At 33.4% G+C, this 21,180-nt stretch overlaps 1 protein-coding gene across 2 annotated transcripts in view; it reads left to right on the plus strand.

Moving 5' to 3' along the window:
* The first annotated feature begins 8,217 nt into the window (after positions 1-8,217).
* Positions 8,218-21,180, plus strand: part of LOC142322422 (carbonyl reductase [NADPH] 1-like) — a 38,638-nt gene continuing 25,675 nt past the window's right edge. Inside the window, exons 1-2 of one of the 2 annotated variants that reach the window (XM_075361484.1) lie at positions 8,249-8,415; positions 18,142-18,270. In XM_075361484.1, the coding sequence (XP_075217599.1) occupies positions 8,389-8,415; positions 18,142-18,270 (156 nt within the window). In that variant the 5' untranslated portion in view covers positions 8,249-8,388. Of the gene's footprint in view, positions 8,416-18,141; positions 18,271-21,180 lie in introns of both variants that reach the window. The other variant, XM_075361485.1, reaches the window with a different exon arrangement.

A 21,180-nucleotide genomic window follows, 5' to 3' on the forward strand; every position in this document is an offset into this window, starting at 1 on the left:
GACTTGTAAAATTTTCAGATGTTTTACTCTGTACTAGCAGAAATTTTTCTAAGTGTTTGCGATACTTTACACGGGCAAACTCCTATCCTCCATATCTCCTGTAGTTTTTACCATAGACCCAAAATTCCCAAATATCTATCCGAAACCAAAAATGTCTGACCTTCTGACCCCCCTCATATTTTGACCCCCCCAAAATTTTTGACCCCCGATTTAGACACATACATTTTACTTCCCCCCCCCCAAAGTTTTTGCGGGGCACCCGTCCGTGTGGGGTATCATAGGACTCGGAATCAACCCCTGATTTCGAATCCGAGTCATGAGAAGACGAAGTTCGCCTCCAAAAGAAGATAAGGCCTCTCCAGAGGCTGGGCCCTCGAGGGGAACTGCCGGAAGGAGGGATAGTGTTTCTGAAGTCTCAGAAGACATGGACATTACAGGATTAAATCAAGGAAAAGCAAAGTGGAAGACAGTAGAGGGGAGAACCGCCAAGCGACCGAGAGCAGGCTCATGAGAAGAAGAGGAGGCCCCCCTTAATTTGAAGGAGGTTACGTACAGGCTGGGTAATGCACTATTACAGCTTAGGCAACTAACTGGCAAGGCTAGTGTAACGGCAATCAAGGCTCATGAGAGGGAGCTGACAGAAATTTATAAAGATTTACAACAAATAAATGATGAGACTCCAGACACAGTTGACCAAAGTACGCAAACCGAAAGTCATGGCAGGAACGAGATGTCAGATATTCTAGATGTAGAGCTGACAGATGAACAACTGATAGACAGATTACCCACACGATGGTCAACCTGGGTAATGAACAGGCTGACCCAGGAGAAAGATCTAAGACCAGGAGATGGCAGCTGTTTTTTCATCGATTTGAATGGATTAAAGCCATCCAGCCGGTATGCTGGGACGGCACCTGGGGCAATGATCTTACAAGACTCCACCATCCTCGAAGATGGAAAGATCACAAATACCGGAACTAGGTACACGGTAATCTATGACTCTAGAGAAGGAGATAAGATAATGGCCTCTCATATTATAAAGGCCTTACGAAGAGCTGTAGGTAAGCCGGAGTCAGCTGTCTTTGTGGTTCCCAGTGGTCCAACGGTCATCATAGTGAGAAAAATAGTAATATACATGATGAGGAAGGGTAAGACCTTGCCGAGGATGTTACTCCCCAGCCTGAGCGAACAAGGGAGGGCAAGGTTGAGGTCGGTATCAACAAGAAGGGGAACCCCCCTGGTCGTTGAAAGTAAAATGGTCGTAGTAAGGGCCCCCGGTAAATCTTATGCCGATCTGTTGAAAACCATGAAAGAAAAGGTTAAGGTTGAGGAGGCCGGCGAAATACTGTCAATTAAACAGGGAAGGGATCAACAACTAGAGGTCCGAATTAGTGAGGCGCAGAAGGCGGGGGAGTTTTCCTCCCTGCTGAAGAACAGAGCAGAGGATCTCCAGGTGGATATAAGAACAAGAGGGGACCGCAGAACAGTCGTTCATGTAAAAGACATGCTGGGTGACACTACTGAGCGAGAGGTCAGGGAAGCGGTAGAGAAGGTACTAGGACAAGGAGAAAACTTTCAAGTCACATCACTAAGGGAGGCATTTGGAAACACAAAAAATGCCACGGTGGTCACAAGTCAAAAGAATGCAACAAAATTAATTGCAGCAAGGCTGAGAGTAGGGTGGGTGAGTTGCAGGACCTACATCCGGACGGATATAGAGAAATGTTATCGATGTTGGGATGTCGGTCACAGCAGAAGAGAGTGCAGAGGCCAGGACCGTTCAAACCTCTGCTTTAACTGTGGTAAAGCCGGCCATGTAATTAAAGATTGCAAGGAGGCGACCATATGCCTGGACTGTGGAGCCATTTCACATAGGACCGGGAACCCGTGCTGTAACAAAGGTCATGACTATAGTAATACTAGTTAATAATAACAGGAGCCTACTCTCTAGTGATTTGAGCATAGAAATAGCAGCTAGATACGAAGCGGACTTCCTGGTGGCCACCGAACCTAATGTGTATTCGGCGGCCAGAGAACAGTGGCTGACCGATGGGAACGGTGATGTGGCAATTAGAAAGATCGTTGGAAATGAGGATTATGATCTGTATGGTAGAGGTGACGGACTCATTGCTGTTGAGGTAAGCGATAAGATTATAATAGGTGTATATATCAGCCCTAACTGCAGCAGGGAATCTCTTAAGAACAGACTCCTTGACCTCCAACAAGTCATTATACGAGCTCGGAAGAGAATAGTAGTTCTTGGAGACTTTAACTGCAGGACTGTTCTAGCTGGAGCGGTCTCCTCGAACGCTAGAGGAAAACTCCTGGAGGAATTGCTGGCAGCGACAGGAATGACATGTATTAATGACGGGACAGCCACCTACCAAGCAAGAGGGCATCAATCGGTCCTGGATTTAGTTATAATTGATGGAAGGATGCGCACTGATGCAGCTGATTTCATGGTTCTTAATGACGAAACAGCCAGCGATCACAGAGCCATCTTTGTTAACTTCAGAGAGCAACGGCCAGAAATAAGACAGATAAATAACAATATCAGACTGTATGATCAACAGATATATAGAGTGGCTAATAAGGCGGCAAATAGAATTAGAAATAGTACTCAGATAACACCTGAAATATTCCAAAATATAGTTAAAGAAGAGATGGCGAACATACTGAGGAGAAATAATATTAAACACAATATGGTCTACTGGTGGTCCAGGGAGATAGAGAAACAGCGTAGAATTATGCAAAGACACAAGAGGACGGCCCAGAGGTTACGAGCTAGAGTTGGTTCGGAAATAGGATGTAACATTGCGACAGAGCAATATAGGCAAGCGAGAAAGACGCTTAACTTCCTCATAAAGCAGGCCAAAAGAAGGAAATGGTTAGAACTATGCGAGGAGTTGAATGCTGATCCGTGGGGAAAGGCTTTCAAAATAGTAACCAAGCGGCTTGGGAGACAAGCTCCGACACTGAATGAAGAAACGGCTGCGTTGCAGATCAGAAAGTTATTCCCCAGAACGGAGGAGCAATATAATAGAGAGGTGATAGAATGCCAGGGAGGAGGATTTACACAAAAAGAGGTCATGGAAGCTATAAATAAATTAAAAAATAAGAAAAGCCCCGGCCCAGATCATCCCAGCGGCCATCATTAAGATAATAGCTAGGATCGTACCTTGGGAAATAGTCGACGTAGCCAGCTACGGTCTACAAAATAGAAGCTTCCCTGAATGCTGGAAGGAAGCAAGAACAGTCTTCCTCCCAAAGGCAAGACAAATTCAAGAGAACACAGCATATAGACCGATTACGCTCATAAACAATATGGGAAAAGTAGTTGAAAGGTTGTTAGAAAATAGACTTAGAGAGGAAATAGAGGAAAAACAATGTCTACATCCGGAACAATACGGATTTAGAAAGGGACGGTCCACGGTGACCGCAGTCGAGAAGGTAAAAAACTGGGCATTAAATTCCAGAAGCGGTACATGGAGGACTAGAAAAATCCCCATGATCATAATGGTTGATGTTAGAAACGCATTTGGTACGGTCCCCTGGACAGCCATCATTGAGGCGCTTCAAGCCATGCAAATAAGTAAATACTTAGTAAATCGGATAGATCAATATCTGCAAAATAGGTTCATAGAGGTCAAAACCCTAGAAAGGAAAGCGATATTTCAGGTATTCGGAGGGGTGCCGCAGGGATCTGTCCTTGGCCCAACCTTATGGAATGTTTTCTATGATAAAATCGTCAGGCTGAACTACCCCGAAGGGGTATCGATAGTAGGATACGCGGATGACATCGCAGTATTAGTAGAAGACAGAGATATTAATGAACTGGAGAACAAGGCAAACCAAGCGCTTAGAATAATAGATGAATGGATGGAGGATAACAAATTAGAAATAGCTCCTAATAAATCCTGTTGCCTGGTCCTCTCGGGTAGAAGACCATTAAGAAGTGTGAATCTAAATATCAGAGGACAGAGAATTGATGAAGTAAAAGAAACAAAATACTTGGGGGTACTTCTGGACAAAAGTTTAAGGTTCAGCAAGCATATTGATATGATTTGTGGGAGAGTTACTCCTGCTGTAAAGGGATTAAGAGGATTATTTCAAAACCACGGCACACCTAAAATGGTTATTCGAAGATTGATAACCGCGGCTATCACTTCGGCGGTACTGTATGCGGCTCCCGTATGGGGGGCGGCAATGAACATACAGCGAAATAAAAAGAAGTTGAGAAGTGTCCATAGACTGGCATTGCTGCGTGTAGCTGCTAGTTACTGTACGGTATCGTATTACGCGCTGTGCGTACTGACGTCCTACCTGACTGTGCGTCCTACCCATAGACCTTCAGATAAAAGCCAGAACCCTCAGACACAGCGGTAGGTCGAAACAAGAGATGGAAGGGATTATAGAACAAGAATGGCAAGAAGAGTGGGCAGGGTCCAGAGTGGGAGAATGGACCAGACGCCTAATCCCTAATATTAAAACCTGGAATAACAATAGACTCGGAGATGTCAATTTTTACATGACACAGTTACTGTCGGAGCACGGCTCTTTCGGTCAGTATCTGTATAGGATCGGGAAGAGAGCCACCCCGCAGTACATCTATTGTCCAGAGAACGACGATGCCGAACATACGTTGTTCATATGTCCCAGATGGGCCGTTAACAGAGGTCAAATAGTAATTAATGGTCTTACACCAGAAAATCTCATAAACTGGTTGGGGTACAACAATGAGAACTGGGAATGGTTCCACAGGTTCGCCGGGCAGGTCCTGCGGGCCAAAGAGGATGAAGACAGAAGAATGGTTGTATAAACAGTAGGGTAGGGCGGACAGTCACTCCATGGAGGGCCCGTACGCCTTGGTGTGCGGGTACCTGAGAAGGGGGTGAACTCCAAGGGAGTTTGAGTTTGGGTTAAAATAAAAGACCAAGTCCGGGTCGGCGGGGTCGTCCCTGCGGGAGCCTAGGCTCTTTGTGGGGTCGGCGCTGTCGATTAGAGGCCAAAGGCGTAAAGACCGAGTCCCGGTTCCCTCCTGGGGCGCTGGGGGACGGCATAGCCGGACCTTGGCTCTAAAGCGGGGGATTAGAGGCAGGCAATGTAAAACAAAAGATCCGAGACCGGGGAGGCCAACCTGCCGTGCCGGACGTATAGCCGGCGGGTGGGGGACGCCTCCTTTGAGAGTAAAAGGACACTCTCCCCGACTGAGTATACTTAATTGGATATCCGGTCGGGGAGAGTATGGGAAAAAAAAAAATAAAAAAAAAAAAAAAAGGTACTGGGATCGCAAAGTGCCTGGCTCTTTTCAGAACCACTCTATTAAAGTGGATGCTTGCCTTCCTCAGCAACCAGGATTTAAATATTTACTGGTCAACATAAGATTTGGAAGTGAAAAGGGAGTAGGTGTTTTATATAGTATTTTATATGCTGAATCTGAATATGTATTCCAAAACAACCCGTCACTTAATGTTCTTAAGTTACAACCTCTTAAATTCATTTCTTGGAACAAACAATACAAATAAGTTAGTACATCTGTATGTTTGCTTATTCACATATGATTCACATTGTGACCTATTGTACACCTATAGTTGATACATAACAGTCAAATGATGTTATTTCATGTCAAACCAGACATGTCAGTCAAGTAATGAGTAGTTCAACGTGACAACATTTTCTTTTGTACGAGTACATCTTTTGGTATTACTTGCTGTGTTATTTAGTTGTAGTGGTTTTATCATTCACATATTATAACGAATATTTCATAAGTGATGCCATAAATTTAATGAATGATTTTTATGACAGAACAGCTTTTGGTATTATTTTATTGAAAATCAAGATTTGTTAAGTTGTTTGTGTGTTTCGCACTGTCTTTTGTTAAACTCCATGGTGAAACAGTTTTATGAAGTATTTTAAGTAATTAAGTATTTATAAATTAAAAATTATTTATTTGTTTAATTAAGTAAGCATTTCTGTACTATTTTAGTTTACTTTAAATCATTAAAACATTTTGAATTTTAATGAATAAAAATCCGGCTTGTAAAAATTCTCCAAATATTTTTTGTAATGTATGCACAGAATTCACCATGAAAAATCAACAAAAAACAGTATTGATTGCTGAAAATTGCTTACAATGATTATTTTGACTGCTATTTTTGTTTAACAAATGTTACTGGTTTCAATTCTAAAAATAAAAGCAGCATCACATACCCAAATGTCCATTCAGCTATGACACCAGTACTTCATGGTATTGATTAACCAATTTGGATCACTCCAACTTCTTGTAAAAGAAATTTCTGATTCCCCAGAAGGGTCAACCAATGAATCCTCAACTTCAATAAATATTAGTTACATACAGCTCCTAAGATTCACCTATTCCAGAAGAATCAAATACTGAACCTCACCTCATCATACAAGCAGAACTGAGCAACCTAATTCATGACTTGTATTTGTCGTGTTGTTGAAACAACATCCAGAACTCCTAGGTTCACATCTTAAAAATGGAATTTATAAAACAAGGATACTAAAATTTCAGTATATAGAAATCAAAATGAAGGTTTAGTCAAATACTTTAGAAGAGATGGTTTAATTTGTTTCTGTCATGATGTTAGGGGGCTAATGTCTGAACTGAACATGTTATTCATGATCGGCGCTCTTTAGTTATAGACTCATCAAAAAGAAGCTTAAAGACAGTGTTGTTGCATAACTCAAATAAGTTTTCTTCTATACCAGTAGTACATACTGTAAAAATGAAAGAAACATAATAAAGTATGTCAAAAATTTTAAAGCTACTAAGTATGATGAACACTCATGGCGAATCATCACTGACCTGAAAGCGATAGGGCTTCTTCTTGGTTTTCAGAGTGGCTTTACGTGTCTGCAGGATAGCCATAGTGTTTATAGCCATATAAACACTATGCAGTTAAAGTCTGGCCAAAAAGAAATCAGTTTCCCAGGAAAGGAAAATATCAATATTCCCCTTGTTGACGCAGATCATATTATTTTACCACCCCTACACATAAAACTAGGCCTGACGAAGAATTTTGTAAAAGCATTAGATAAAGATGGAAATTACTAAATATTTAGCTGAGGTGTTCTCACAATTAAGTGAAGCCAAATTAAAAGAGTGAATATTCATTGGGCCACAAATAAGAAAATTAATTTTTGAATATATATTTGACAACACACTGAATCCTAAAGAACTAGCAGAATGGCATTCAAAGATGTTGTTACTGGTTTCTTGGAAAGTTAAAAAGCTGAAAACCATGATCAGCTTATAAATTACCTCTTACTGAAGTAGAAAAATTTAGTTTGCAGAATGTCTGAAAATTCATTTTTTACATTGTCATTTGGACTTTTCCCTTTAAACTTGTGTGAGAGCGACAAACTAAGAAAAAGGTTCCACCAAGGTATATTGCAGATGGAACAATATTATCAAGGCAGATGGAATGAATCTATGATGAGCGTCTACTGCTGGGTAATAAAAAGAGAAAACTTCACTGAACACAAAAGGAAAATAAAAAAAATAAATTAATATAAACAAACATAAATGTCTGCAAAATAAAGGTAGGAATTTTAATTGTAATTATTATTTTTGTTTTCTATTATTTATGAAGTTTCTCAATATTTGAAAGAGTCATAACTAAAACTCTGAGGGTGATGAGGAAAAACTGATATCATTTTAAGATTCAGCATAAAAAATACATTATAATTCACTTACTTTTATCTCAATTCCAAATTATTATTATTTTTGTTAGCTTGTGTTATTAAATGAACTACTTTAAGTTGCACAATATTCAAGCTACTTCTTGTAGCTGGCCATTATAGCGCAAATTATTAATAATTAAATGGTTGTGTTATGATCAAAATATAACATAACGAAATTGTATCCTTAGGCAATTTTTTTTTATGTTAAGAAAATCCATATTTTTATCTAATTTTAACGTCGTTTACTTATTTGGAGGAAACAATATTTTCTGCACATTTTTCTGAACGTATCCAAGGAGTACAGATAAATATATTGTACCCACAATATATTTACTGCTTACTTTATTCACACTCGTATTATTTTAATTATTCAAGTACTTTTTTATTCGTGTTATTATGCATTATAATTTGGTGATCCAGTAATAACAGAACTTGTACTCGGCCAGTTTATAACGGAACTACTGAGGTATTTTCCTCAATAAAACAGATTCAGCTCCACATTCCTTTTAAAGAACCGGATCCAAATCTTGACTCGCTTCGGAGCTACTATGATCAGTTAAATACGTTGGACGAACGCCAGTAGAAACATTCTAAGTAGTTTCGTACTGAGGACAGTAGTTCGTTCTGCAAGTTGTGATTAAAGTAATAAACAAGTGGTTTTTATTAATAATATATTTAAAAATGATCAAAACTGAACGAGTTGCTGTGGTATGAAAATTTTACTATATAAAGTTATGTCGCATGATTATTTTTATTTTTATTGTTTTTTTTAGGTGATATTTTCCTGTTTTCCGTTACGTAAAAAAATTTGTTTTCAGTTATTAAACGAATATTTTGTTTAATAATTGCAAACGAATTTATTGTTATCTTATTATTACGATCTCGAGCAAGCTTAAACATGTATTTTAATCAGTATAATTAGATTGTACAATTATGTAAATTCGGCAATGAAGTATTCTGTTATTTAAAATTAACTTGGAAGTGTTTACTCGTTTAATGATGAATCTTTCATAGGACCGGTTTATCTTCTTGCACCTGTAACTTCTAATTTCTGTCCTTCTCTCTTCGGTCTTCGTTTAACATCCCATGTCTTCTTCGTTAACGTCTATAAACATCTCGAATTAATTACTTATTCTAACCATTTTTACTCTCTTCATCCACATTCATAACTTTATTCTACTTGTGTAAATAATGGAAAAAGTTCATATAAACATATATCCTAAAATTCTTTGTTTGCGAGTTACGACCAGTGAAAGATTTCGCTCGGATTTCAGCTACTCCGGTTAAACGAGGTCGTACTGAAATTTTTAGGACATTAAGTAAAGGGCAGAATTAGTGATTTCATTTGGTTTTTGACCTGAAGAATCGACCGGAGTCGGGGGGGCGTAAAAGGTATTTATGAGACTCATCTATAACAAAAAAATAAAAACTTTAATGGTTGTACATTTTTTTATTACTTTCTTCCATAAACATAGAAAAATCAAAAACTTTTCTTGGAAGGTGATTTTGGAGGTAGTGGAGCAGAAAAAATAAAAAATACTGATTTTTTGAATGTTTAAAACTTTTTTTGGTTTATTTAAATGTATGATAATTTTACAATCAAACTTAATCATAAATTACCCCCACCCCAAAAAGAAATCTTAAGTAACTTTTTACATGGGTAATTATTTCTGCACAATATAAGAATAAATAACCAATGCCAAGAAAGTATTAAGACTTCATAGTCAAATTTTTTTATGGGTAGTGTAACCACCTCAGCCTACAGAACCAAGGTTTTCGGTCATGTGTTCCCTTCTTCTATTAGCCAATAAGTTCCTGTTATCTAGTATTCCTTCACCTTAATTTCTATTCATGTATAAATTACCATAATTAGTAAATGGATGCACAACATGTCAAACCGATGGATGGTGGAAGATTTCTTGGAATGCTCCTACTTCCTTCAGGATTGCAGTTAATGTAATCCGAGAGCATTATTCATTTCATACAGTTTGCATGTTAACTTCTACTCAATCTTACTTTATTTTAACAACATTATAAATCAGAATGTATGTATATATATATATATACTCTTCTAATTATTGTCTTAGTCTTGTTTAACTGTTTAAAAGTACATAAAACTCAGATCTTAGTAACACATAAACCTTCCACTGAATTCATCATCAATTTTTTCTACAAATGAATTAAGTTTAAATGAAGTGCAGCAAAAATTTGTATATGTAATTAATAGACGTACAAGGAAGTAATATAGTGTCCACATCAGATTTTTTTTAAATTTATTTTATTTGGGTTATTTATAAGATGCACCACTAATTTGGGTTAAAATTTTCAAAAAATTACTTAATTACTTAAATTACATAATTATTATATAATAAAAAACAGTAGTGACATTTATATTCATTGATTTTTTGTTATAAAATATGAAATAATTGCATATTCAGTAATTGTAAGAATTTCACAGTTCTGATCAGAAGACGGTGTCACTTAAATAACTTTTGAGTAATAAAGCGTCTTCTATCCATCTAATGATTTTGTAAAACCATGACTTATTTTTAATAAATGTTTAATAATTTTGGTGGCTACAGTAAATTAGTAGCTAACTAATTATTAATAATAACTAATAATAAAAACTATGATAGTAATAGATGTTGCTTAGTTGTTGTTATGTTATTAATAATAACTAATTATTAATTATTAATTGTTAAATTTTTTAAGTATTGTTATTATTATTATTATTATATTTTTATAAATTTCAGTTTAATATATGTAGGTAACATGATCAATAAGTGGAAAGATACATTTAACGTAAATAAATATGAGTTTGTAAAATAATTTGATGTATGGATACATACCCATATGTCAAATGTTTCATGGATTTGTTATATGAACGCATTATTAAATTTATATAATTTTGTTTTAAAAATTTATTTTTTTTGAAAAAAAAAAGATTTTTATTGAATGTAGCAGTTATTACATATATAAGTAAAATATCATGACTTCACAGTTTATATTTATAATTTTATTGGGACAATGTTATTGCAATGACTTTATTACAGTGTAATTTGGTCTTTGGCAGTTACAGTCTTATATCAATAAATTCATTAATATAATAGTTACTATTTTTGAATTACATAACATGATACTTTGGCCTATAAAAACTTTATATGTATACGGAAGGTGTCAATCAGTTTCAGTATTTAAAAAAATTACACCTAATCATGTAAATAGCTTCTTCAGCTGATCTATTTTTAAAAAATAGATTAATAAAAACATTTCTTTTTACAGAAATAATCTCTGTTGATGAATTTTTAAACATTATTTATGGTATAATCATAATACAATCACATCATTATTATTTTATTTATATTAAATATGAACTATAGTAATCTCTCTTCTTTAGTTCATTGATTTTGTACTTTGTAATGCTTCTGATCAAAATTTTTCCACACGTTCACTTGATCCTTTCAGAAAAATGCTGGAACACATTTTTCATTTGTAATAGGACAACTACCATTTTTTATGTTATTATATTATATAACATAATAGCTAAAGTAGGTTTGTTACAGATACATTGGTGATGAAACCAAGATAATGGCTGCTGCATGTTTATGTTGTTGCAATAATTGCAAGATAAGAAAAGCAGTTGTAATGTAATCTATGTATTTTTTTTTAGTGTAATACATTAATACTGTAATGAACTATGTATCTTTTTCAATAACACCCCCCCACCACACACACACACACACACACACACACACACTAGACTTATTAAGTAATAATAATCTTAATTAGCATAAATAATGTTTAATTATTGATTCAGCCATTAGTTTATTTTTAGTGAATTATATCATTCAGTAGCAAAATTAGTATGTTGCTGTAAAGAAAAATTCTTCATTACAATAATTATAATAAGATAATAATAAAAAATACTGATAATATATTTTATTAATTATAATTGTTATGTTTTTTTTAAATATTTTTCTGTTAAGTTACAAATATTTTATCTAAGCATTATTTTACTTAAAAAATAAAACATTAAAGATAAAATTTTATACACACTTATGATTACAGTTTGTACTATTTCGCCCCCTAATTTGTATTATACCATTTACTACAATCCTCATCAGAAAAGTGATGAAGCATGGGTAGTCATGCTACATCTCCAGGCAGCATAGAAAAAAGTACTGAATTGTTTACAGTTGTGAAGTGGTTAATTATTCACAGTTTATTATTATTTTTATTGTGTATTCTGCAGACCTAGTAAAGCCAGTTATTTTTACATGGATTTGAATACTAGATCGTGGATACCGGTGTTCTTTGGTGGTTGGGTTTCAATTAACCACACATCTCAGGAATGGTCGAACTGAGAATGTACAAGACTACACTTCATTTACACTCATACATATCATTCTCATTCATCCTCTGAAGAATTATCTAAACGGTAGTTACCGGAGGCTAAACAGGAAAAAGAAAGGCTGTGTATTCTGCAGAACCCCAGAAAATGCACCTCTGGTTTGCAAAATTGTACTCTTTACATGTATGAAAAAATGTTTTTTTTTTAAATGAGAAAATTTTATATCTAGATATTAAATTTTCTATACCAAAATCATTCAGAAAGCTTCCTTTTTTTAATAATTTAAAGCCCTTTTTTTCCTGTATCTGAAAATTAAAATTGTAATTTGATTATTATAATTAAATATAATCATTCCAGGTTTGAATCCCGGTCAGGCATGGCATTTTTTCATACACTATAAAATATCCATTTCATATTCTCATGTACATGCTTCAAGCTTATATAGTGAATAATTCAAAAAAAAAAAAAAAAATGTAAATTAGACTAAAGAGGTAATTAATATTATGCAATAATATTTAATAGTAATTCATAATATTATTTAAAATTATAAAATAATAAACGCTTTACACTTTAAGTTGATGTTACTTTTATTTTATTATTGTACCTAAGATTATTTTATATACCGCTATACTCAATAACGTTATTCTATGAGCTGTATTTTCATGATAAATATATTTTGTGCTTTACGATGATGAAGAAACCTTTTGAAATTTTCTGTTATCTGGAGTCCAATTTTGTTGGTATTATTGGCAATAAAAATATAAATTGTTTGCTTAAATATTATAATCTTTTGATAGTATTTAATAAATTTGTCATCGAGACAGCAAATGAAGACATACAGAACTATATATTAATAGTTCTAGTTATAAAAAGCTTTATAAAAGCTTTTATAAAATATTTATTATAAAAATATCTTATCTATACATTACTAATTTAATTGATGTATTTCATTATGATGGGTAAAACAAACACTTTCTTTTTAGTTCCTTGTACAAAGTAAAGGAAGTATTGTGATCATAAAAAATTTCAGTTTTCAGAATTCAACAGAAATATTCATTTGACCATACCTTAATCCATTTTGACTAGTTTCAGCATGACGTATGTATGTATGTAAAGAAGTACGAATGTATGTATCTCACATAACATAAAAAACGATTAGCCATAGGATGTTGAAATTTTGGATTTAAGACTGTTATAACATCTAGTTGTGCACCTCCTCTTTTGTTTGCAATCAACAACCAAAAGTGTCCAAAAAAACTGGATTTTTGATTTATTCTTAACTGCTGTAATAAGCCCTCATTGAGAGCTTTTCAATGATATATCATAAGTGGTACTTATTTTCATTGGTTCCAGAGTTATAGCCAAATGAAATTTTATTTAATGAAATATTTGCATGTTACAAGGGGACACATCATATACATTCTTATTTATTTTTATTTTTTATTTTTTTAATTTAAATATATTGATTTATTAATAATTACTAACCTCTGATTGTAAAAAACATTTTTACAATAAATTATAATTCAATGAACCAATAAAGAAGAAAAATATAAAAAAAATCAAAAGTTAGTGTTATTTTTCATTTTAATTCAAAAATGTTTACAGAGCTTAATAATTATTAATAAATCAATATATTTAAATTAAAAAGAAAAAGATTTTTTTTAAATATATGTATATTAAGTCAGATTTGAACGGATGTGTCTAAGGTTACGGATCTGACATGTTCTCACTTACACTGGAGCGACATGAAACAAAATCTATGTGTAAACTAATATAAAATGCTGATACAGACACCACAAAAATATGTGGTGCAACGTGGTGTTCACCACAATGTAATTGTGTAACTGTCCATTTTATTAAACAATTTAAGGATCGTATCTCACTTTCAAACTAAATATGTTTAAATGAAGTGCAGAAAAAAATGTGTATATGTTAATTGGTGTACAGGGAAGTCATATAGTGTCCACATCAGATGTTTTAATATTGTTGGAAAAAATTAAATAAAACCCACGCTGCAACAGAAAATATCAGTGATGATTTCATTTAAATTGTTTTATCTGCATAGTAATGAAATAATTAAAATTTCAAATCTTAATTCTCATTCTTGGTTCTACATTGTCTGTAAAACCAGCAATGAAGATATATCAACATTTTTATTGTTCCTTTGTTCATTATTATGAAAAAATTATTTTTGTAATTCTGTTCGTAATGATAAGGATGATCGAAATCACTGTTGCTTTACAGAATCAGATTGAGCATCTTAGAGATCAAGTATTTAACTCATGAAAATTGCATTTTCATGGCATGGCATTTTCATATGCTATGAAAATTATCATTCATTTCATCCTCTGAAAAAAAAAAATAATAGTAATGATAATTAACGTCATCCTTGGTGAAACAGATCTTGAATTGACTTATTTAATAACCTTAACAACAATCTAAGAAAATAAAATAACTCTTTAAAGAATATAATATAAAAAATATTTGAAGAAAAATTTAAGATAAAATAATGAGTGTTACACATAACTAATTAACTAATGAGGGAAAATAGAGTACTTAATGCCCCTGAAAACTTCAAATTTGTCCCTAGAATTATTGTCCAGTTTTATCGAATATAAAAAACAGTATTTATAAAAAATACGAAAAACAGCTTTATTTTATTAAGCAGATGTGATTGGACTGAATTTGAATGTGGCGTTCCTCATTAAATTCTGAAGCCACTAGGTTATCTATAACCTTATATGGACAATTAATTATATGGGCGACACTATAATAATTTCATTACAGAAGATATAACATGAATTAGAAGACATAAAATGGAAAAACTCCTTGAGTTACATGCATTATAACAAATTGAATCGATACAGAAAAACTCCTTGCAATTGATTATAAGATTACAGCGAAAAATGTTAACTGTAATAAAATTAGTAACAAAATATTTTAGCTACAAAATTTGTAGTGGACTCATCATGGACAGGACATGTAGATTATGTATGTAAAAACTTATCCTCAGGCACGTACATATAAAGATCATTAAGCTAGTACTGTAATACTGAGGTGCTGCTGGAACAAATTATTTGTTAATAGAATTATTTGCAGACTAAACCATACACAGACAAATCTTTATGGAAAATATTATACTCACTGTATTCTCTGTATACATATATATATATATATATATATATATATATATATATATATATATATATTATTTACTTTCTGTATCATATCATTGTCAACAGACTTGATGCTGGTATATGTTACTGTAACTCCAGGGAAGGGATAAAAACCTAAGGGAAGTTCTTTTCTGGCGTACTTTGGTGAATGATTTTGCATAATCGAGATGAGATCAGTGATTACCGCATTTTTAAAGCACAAATATGTTCTAATACAGTATACAATATTCCATTTCCAATAGGAATTAAAATTTATAATAAATTATGATATAGTATGAAAACTACAAATCACGGTAGCATAAAAGTACAAGTTTTACATATTTAAAATTAATTATTGGAAAGTGAGGTGTGGGATTCTTATTTTTATAAACAATGTTGCATTGTTTCAAAAGATTTTATATCTTTTACTACTTAATGTTTATAAAATATTAATGAATTTCTGCTATAGTTTAGTAAAATATTCAGAAAATATAAAAACATTACTATTGAATTAGAGTAGAAGATAAATAATTACAAAATCTATTAATTATGTTAAAGATTTTCCTCTAAATTAAAATTAGTAGTATTCTATTATTAAGTTTAATTTATTAATATATAAATAGATTATATTAATAAAAAAAAATATATATATATATATATATATAATAAATGTTATCGATAATATTTATATAAATTCTTGTTTGTAATTTTTAAATAATTATTTTATGTAATGTTTATATATGAACAATGATAAATGTTTAAATGTATCATTTTGTAATACTACTATATTACTTTTTTAGTAATTATTTAACAACATTGTTAGTTAAAGATTATGTAAACATTTATTTTAAGACTAAGGAATTTGTTATAGCTATATTTTTACGATGTACTTTTCTTCCTTGTTAGAATATGTAACTATAGTGATATCCATGAAAGATGGTGCTTGTGTTTAAACTACTGTATCTCAGTAAAAAAAAATCCCACAATAAAAACACAACACAATAAAGGTATCGTCTGAAACTTAAATTATTTTTGCTCTAACAGGATTCGGCCGATTTTAGTAACCGTCATTCGTTTGAAAATTAGAGGGGTGAAAAACGGAAAACTCATGATTTTTGCACTTTTTTTGAAAATGTAAACTTTGAATTACTACAAAATCAAAACCGTTTGAGATAATAATTTTCTACTTTTGGAGGTAAATTAAGCGATTTTAATAATTATAATTAAGATTTAATCCAAAATTATTATTATTTAAATGTGCAGAGCGATTTTTTTACGAGACAACCTTATCTTTAGTTTCAATGAATATTTTAAGGGAAAAACACATCATAATCCTTAAAACAATTTGAATAAAATGACGGTATTTTGAAAATAAAGTATTTAATATTGAGCTTTTAATTGAGGTGGGAAAAGTATGAAACAATTATTCAAAAAGTACAACGCAACTAGTAGTTGAGCGCGTAGCCCACCGGGCTGGTCTAGTGGTTAACTCGTCATCGCAAATCATCTGATTTCGAAGTCGAGAGTTCTAAAGTTCAAATCCTAGGAAAGACAGTTACTTTACTATACGGTTTTGAATACTAGATCGTGGATACCGGTGTTCTTTGGTAGTTGGGTTTCAATTAACCACACATCTCAGGAATGGTCGACCTGAGACTGTACAAGACTACACACTTCATTTACATTCATACATATCATCCTCTGAAGTTATACCTTACGGTGGTTCCGGAGGCCAAAGAGAAAAAAGAAAGTAGTTGAGCGGGTGCATCCTGTTCGTTGCTATACCGACCAGCGACAAGCGGGCGGTTTAATATTGTCTTTACACAGTTTTATCAGAATACTTTATACTTCGTCACTACAATAAATTACAAGTTTTGTAAATCCTATTACAAATGTAAATACTATTATTATTATTACTACTGTTGGGATGTTATTTTCATATATTTTTATTTTTACAACTATTCACAATATTTCTATCAAAGACTCGACTGTATAAAAAGAATAACACGTTACAAAAAGCCATTAAAATCATATCAGTAAACATTATACAATTTATTACAATGAATTTAAAAAATTTTTCATGGCGACCACTATAATTGTACACCCAAGGTTATGTAATAAATAAAATAAGGTTACTTTCCATTATATCAGATAATTGGTCAGTACTTTATTTCACATTTAGAATACAGTTGTAAAGTCTGGTCTGAGTTTTTTTTATCTTTGTGACAAGTTATTGTGAAAACTTTAGTGTTTTATAAAACTATTTAATTTTTAAATATTGACATTTAATGTTCATTAAAACAAAAACTTCAAATACGTATAAGAATTTTCCCTACATTATATATACATATGGTAAAAATTTATATATTATTTAACCTCTCTCTTTTTCTGTTTAGCCTCCGGAACCACCGTAAGGTATTACTTCAGAGGATGAATGAGGATGATATGTATGAATGTAAATGAAGTGGTCTTGTAGTCTCACTTCAACGATTCCTAAGATATGTGGTTAATTGAGACCCAACCAACAAAGAGCACCAGTATTCAGATCTAGTATTCAAATCCGTATAAAAGTTACAATACCTTAACTAAGATTTGAATCTTAGAACTCTCAGACTTTGAAATCAGCTGATTTGCGATGACGAATTAACCACTAGATCAGCCCGGTGGGGTATATTATTTAACCGACTTACATAATTATACATAATATATTTCCTTTTTTTTAGTTCCCTGATGAATGAGAACTAAAACTTCAAAATGAGATCATATAACTGTTAGAAGAGCTGATAATGTAGCTACATACTGGAAAATTCTGTTTTAGTGTTGTGGAAAATATTTTTAATTCTATAGCAGAAGCGGTAGTCTTGTACTTTAGTAGGAATAATATTGTGTATTTATTAATAATAGTTACTTGTCTTTCTTTTGCCTCAGGTTACTGGTGCCAACAAAGGAATTGGGTATGCGATTGTGAAAGGACTTTGTAAAAAGTTTAAAGGTAAAGTGTACCTTACTTCCCGAAATGCTGAAAAAGGAAAGAAAGCTGTAAAAGAATTAAATAAAGTAAGGAAATACTAGAGTTTATTTACTTTAAAACTGGATTTTTTTTTTACAGCGGATTTAGTAGTAAAAGTCGTGGCATTTCTGGGAAAGTTTCCTATTAGATCAAAAATTATTCTAGGAAATAAGATTTTTGAACAGGTGTCTCATTTTAATTACCTTGGCTGTGATATTACTTACGAGAACGATAGAGATTGCGATAAGAAGATCTCTAGATTTCAAGCAATTTGTGGAACAGTTAGGAGAACACTGCGCAGAAATGTGTTGAATGAGAATCAAATGAAGCTTCATAAAGCGATGGCTGTTCCTGCTCTGTTGTATGGCTCTGAGGGTTTATCAAAGAGACAGCTCAGTAAAATTCAGGCAGCGGAAATGAGATTAGTTGAATTACCAGTAATTGACTATTATTGAAATTCGTGTCATGTATTACTGATTTTGTATAGTGTTTATTTAAGGTATTTTCTTTAAATTTGAACTTTAGAATTTGTGAACATACATCAAAGACGATTAGAAAATTTTCATTGTTTGTACAGAGTGTTCGGAAAGTTGCTGTAGACTGCAATTATGGAAGTGCAATGATGAAACTTTGTTAATTATTACTTTGTATGTTTTATTTCATTATTTTATTTAATCGGATATTGCAATAACTGGAATAGTTTTGCAGAAGGTGTTGAAAATGACCTCCTCCAACATCAGTAGAACACTGCACAGTTTCAACTTGTTTTCAAACACTTTAACCAGATGACGTACTGGAATTTCTCGTACGTATGTGGTTACTTAGGTTTTTAGTTCGTCAATCGTGCGTGATCTTTGTCATACACCGCTTGTTTCACTTTACCCCACACAAAGTAATCTGGGGATTCAGATCGGGCGATGATGCAGGCCACAAACCCCTCGAAACGATTCGTTCACCTAAGATATTTCGTAAAAAAGCCATTTACCTGTTAGCTGTATACACTGTGGTGCCATCTTGTTGGAATGCACTTCTGTTAACTGATTAATTACGTTTCTTAAAACAGCACAATAACGGTCGCTATTAACTGTATTTTCAAAAAAAGATTGGACCCTCAATGCTTGTTCTACTCACACCGAGACAGATTCCAATTTTCGCTTCGTGGGGATTAATTTTCGACCAAGCTTGTGTATTTTGTGAATTGATATACCCTCCGATCACAGTATTTATAAAAAAAACGTAATGTAAATAAATAAAATAAATAATCCATTTATTGTCTAAAAAACAATACCTAATTGCATCACAACGATCGTCAACAATCAATAACTAGTAAAATGTGGTTAAAAGGCTACAGAAATGATTGAAATTTTAAAGTCCTTTCTATCCATTCAAACATACAAAACGTATCATTCATGCACAGTTCACATCTTTATGACATCAGGCTTTGTCCTTATAAAATTTTGATTAATTATCCCAGCGGCCATCCTTGAACTCGTCAACAGAGTAGAACGTCTTAGACACTAAAAGGCGTCTTAATCGAGATTTAAACCCACTCAGAATAGGAATTTGTTTGAAATTCTCTGGGAGTCTATTAATTAATCTGGCACCAACTTGCGACGGCAAATGTTCGAAAGCCAGTGTTCTGTGCTGCTGGGTACGCAAGTTGTCCCTCCCTCTGTTATCGTAAAGACGTACATCTCCGTTCTACACTAAATTGCATTTCGACAGGCAATACACCACAACATCCATGATATAAAGACAGGGCGAAGTCAGAAATCCCAGCTCCGAGAAGGCATCCCAACCTCTCTGAATTTTATTTCATGATCACTCTAACAGCTTTCTTTTGCAGCCGAAACACCCTACTCAGCAAGCTTCGACCACAGTATCCTCAAATTCGAATCCCGTTGAACAAAGGACAAGTGTAGAAATATTAGACCATAGTAGGCAATTTTCAATAGATCTAAGAGCAACCACTTTTAAGTTTACGCAGGGCAAAGATGTCCGATGAAATATTGGCGCAAAGGTGATCTTTGTGTTTATCCCAGGTCAGGTTGCATACCCAGGAATCTGGTAGTTTCAGATTCCTCCAAGAGTTCATTATCAACCATCATGGGAGATTTCCCGTCATGCTCAAGCTCTTGGAGACAAAATTTAATAACTTTCAACTTTGAAACCAGATGCCTCTAACTGGTGCAGCATTGTCATATGATGCACACAGTCAAACGCCTTGGAAAGGTCAAGGAATATGCTGAGCAAATGTTCCTGCCCATCCAACGCCCTGCAACGCAATCAATAAAATTTATTACAGCATCAATTGTGTTTTTATTTATCCTAAAACTAAATTGCTCCGAAGCAAGAATATTAAATCTTTCCAGAAGGCTGAGAAGTTTCTCTAAGAAGTGACTTTCATAAATCTTACTCAGAACTGGAAGAATGGAAATAGGGCGGTATTTATTGATGTGGGTCATCCTTAAAAACTGCTGTAGCTGTTTTTAAGGAGTCAGGAAAAAATCTTATTACAAAGAAAGAATTCATCATCTCCGTAAGTGGTTTTATGATGTGCCCACAGCACGGCTTTAGCAACCACAACATCATGCCATCAATGTCACATGTGTTTTTCAGTCAGTTTTTTAATAATGTGCCACCTTTACCTTGTCAACAGGTATAAGAGCCATGGAAGCAATTAGTTGAACAACATTAGCTAAATTGGGGTGAGGCTGAGGACCATTGAACGTTGAATCACCTGAAACAACCAAGGTAAAATAATTGTTAAACTTATTTGCAACTTCCTGTGGGTTGCAATCGTTTTATCTTCTCCTTTAATAGAAGTTGATTTCTGACTTTTTGATTGTTTTTTCCCTTTGTCATATGATGAATAATTTGGCATGCAGTTTTTGACAAATTTTTTGTTCTTGTTAGTGATTTATTAATGTTGTAGGATTTAGCCGTGCGAATAATTT

Source organism: Lycorma delicatula, chromosome 3, assembly GCF_047948215.1.
Source record: "Lycorma delicatula isolate Av1 chromosome 3, ASM4794821v1, whole genome shotgun sequence".
NCBI classification, from domain to species: domain Eukaryota; kingdom Metazoa; phylum Arthropoda; class Insecta; order Hemiptera; family Fulgoridae; genus Lycorma; species Lycorma delicatula.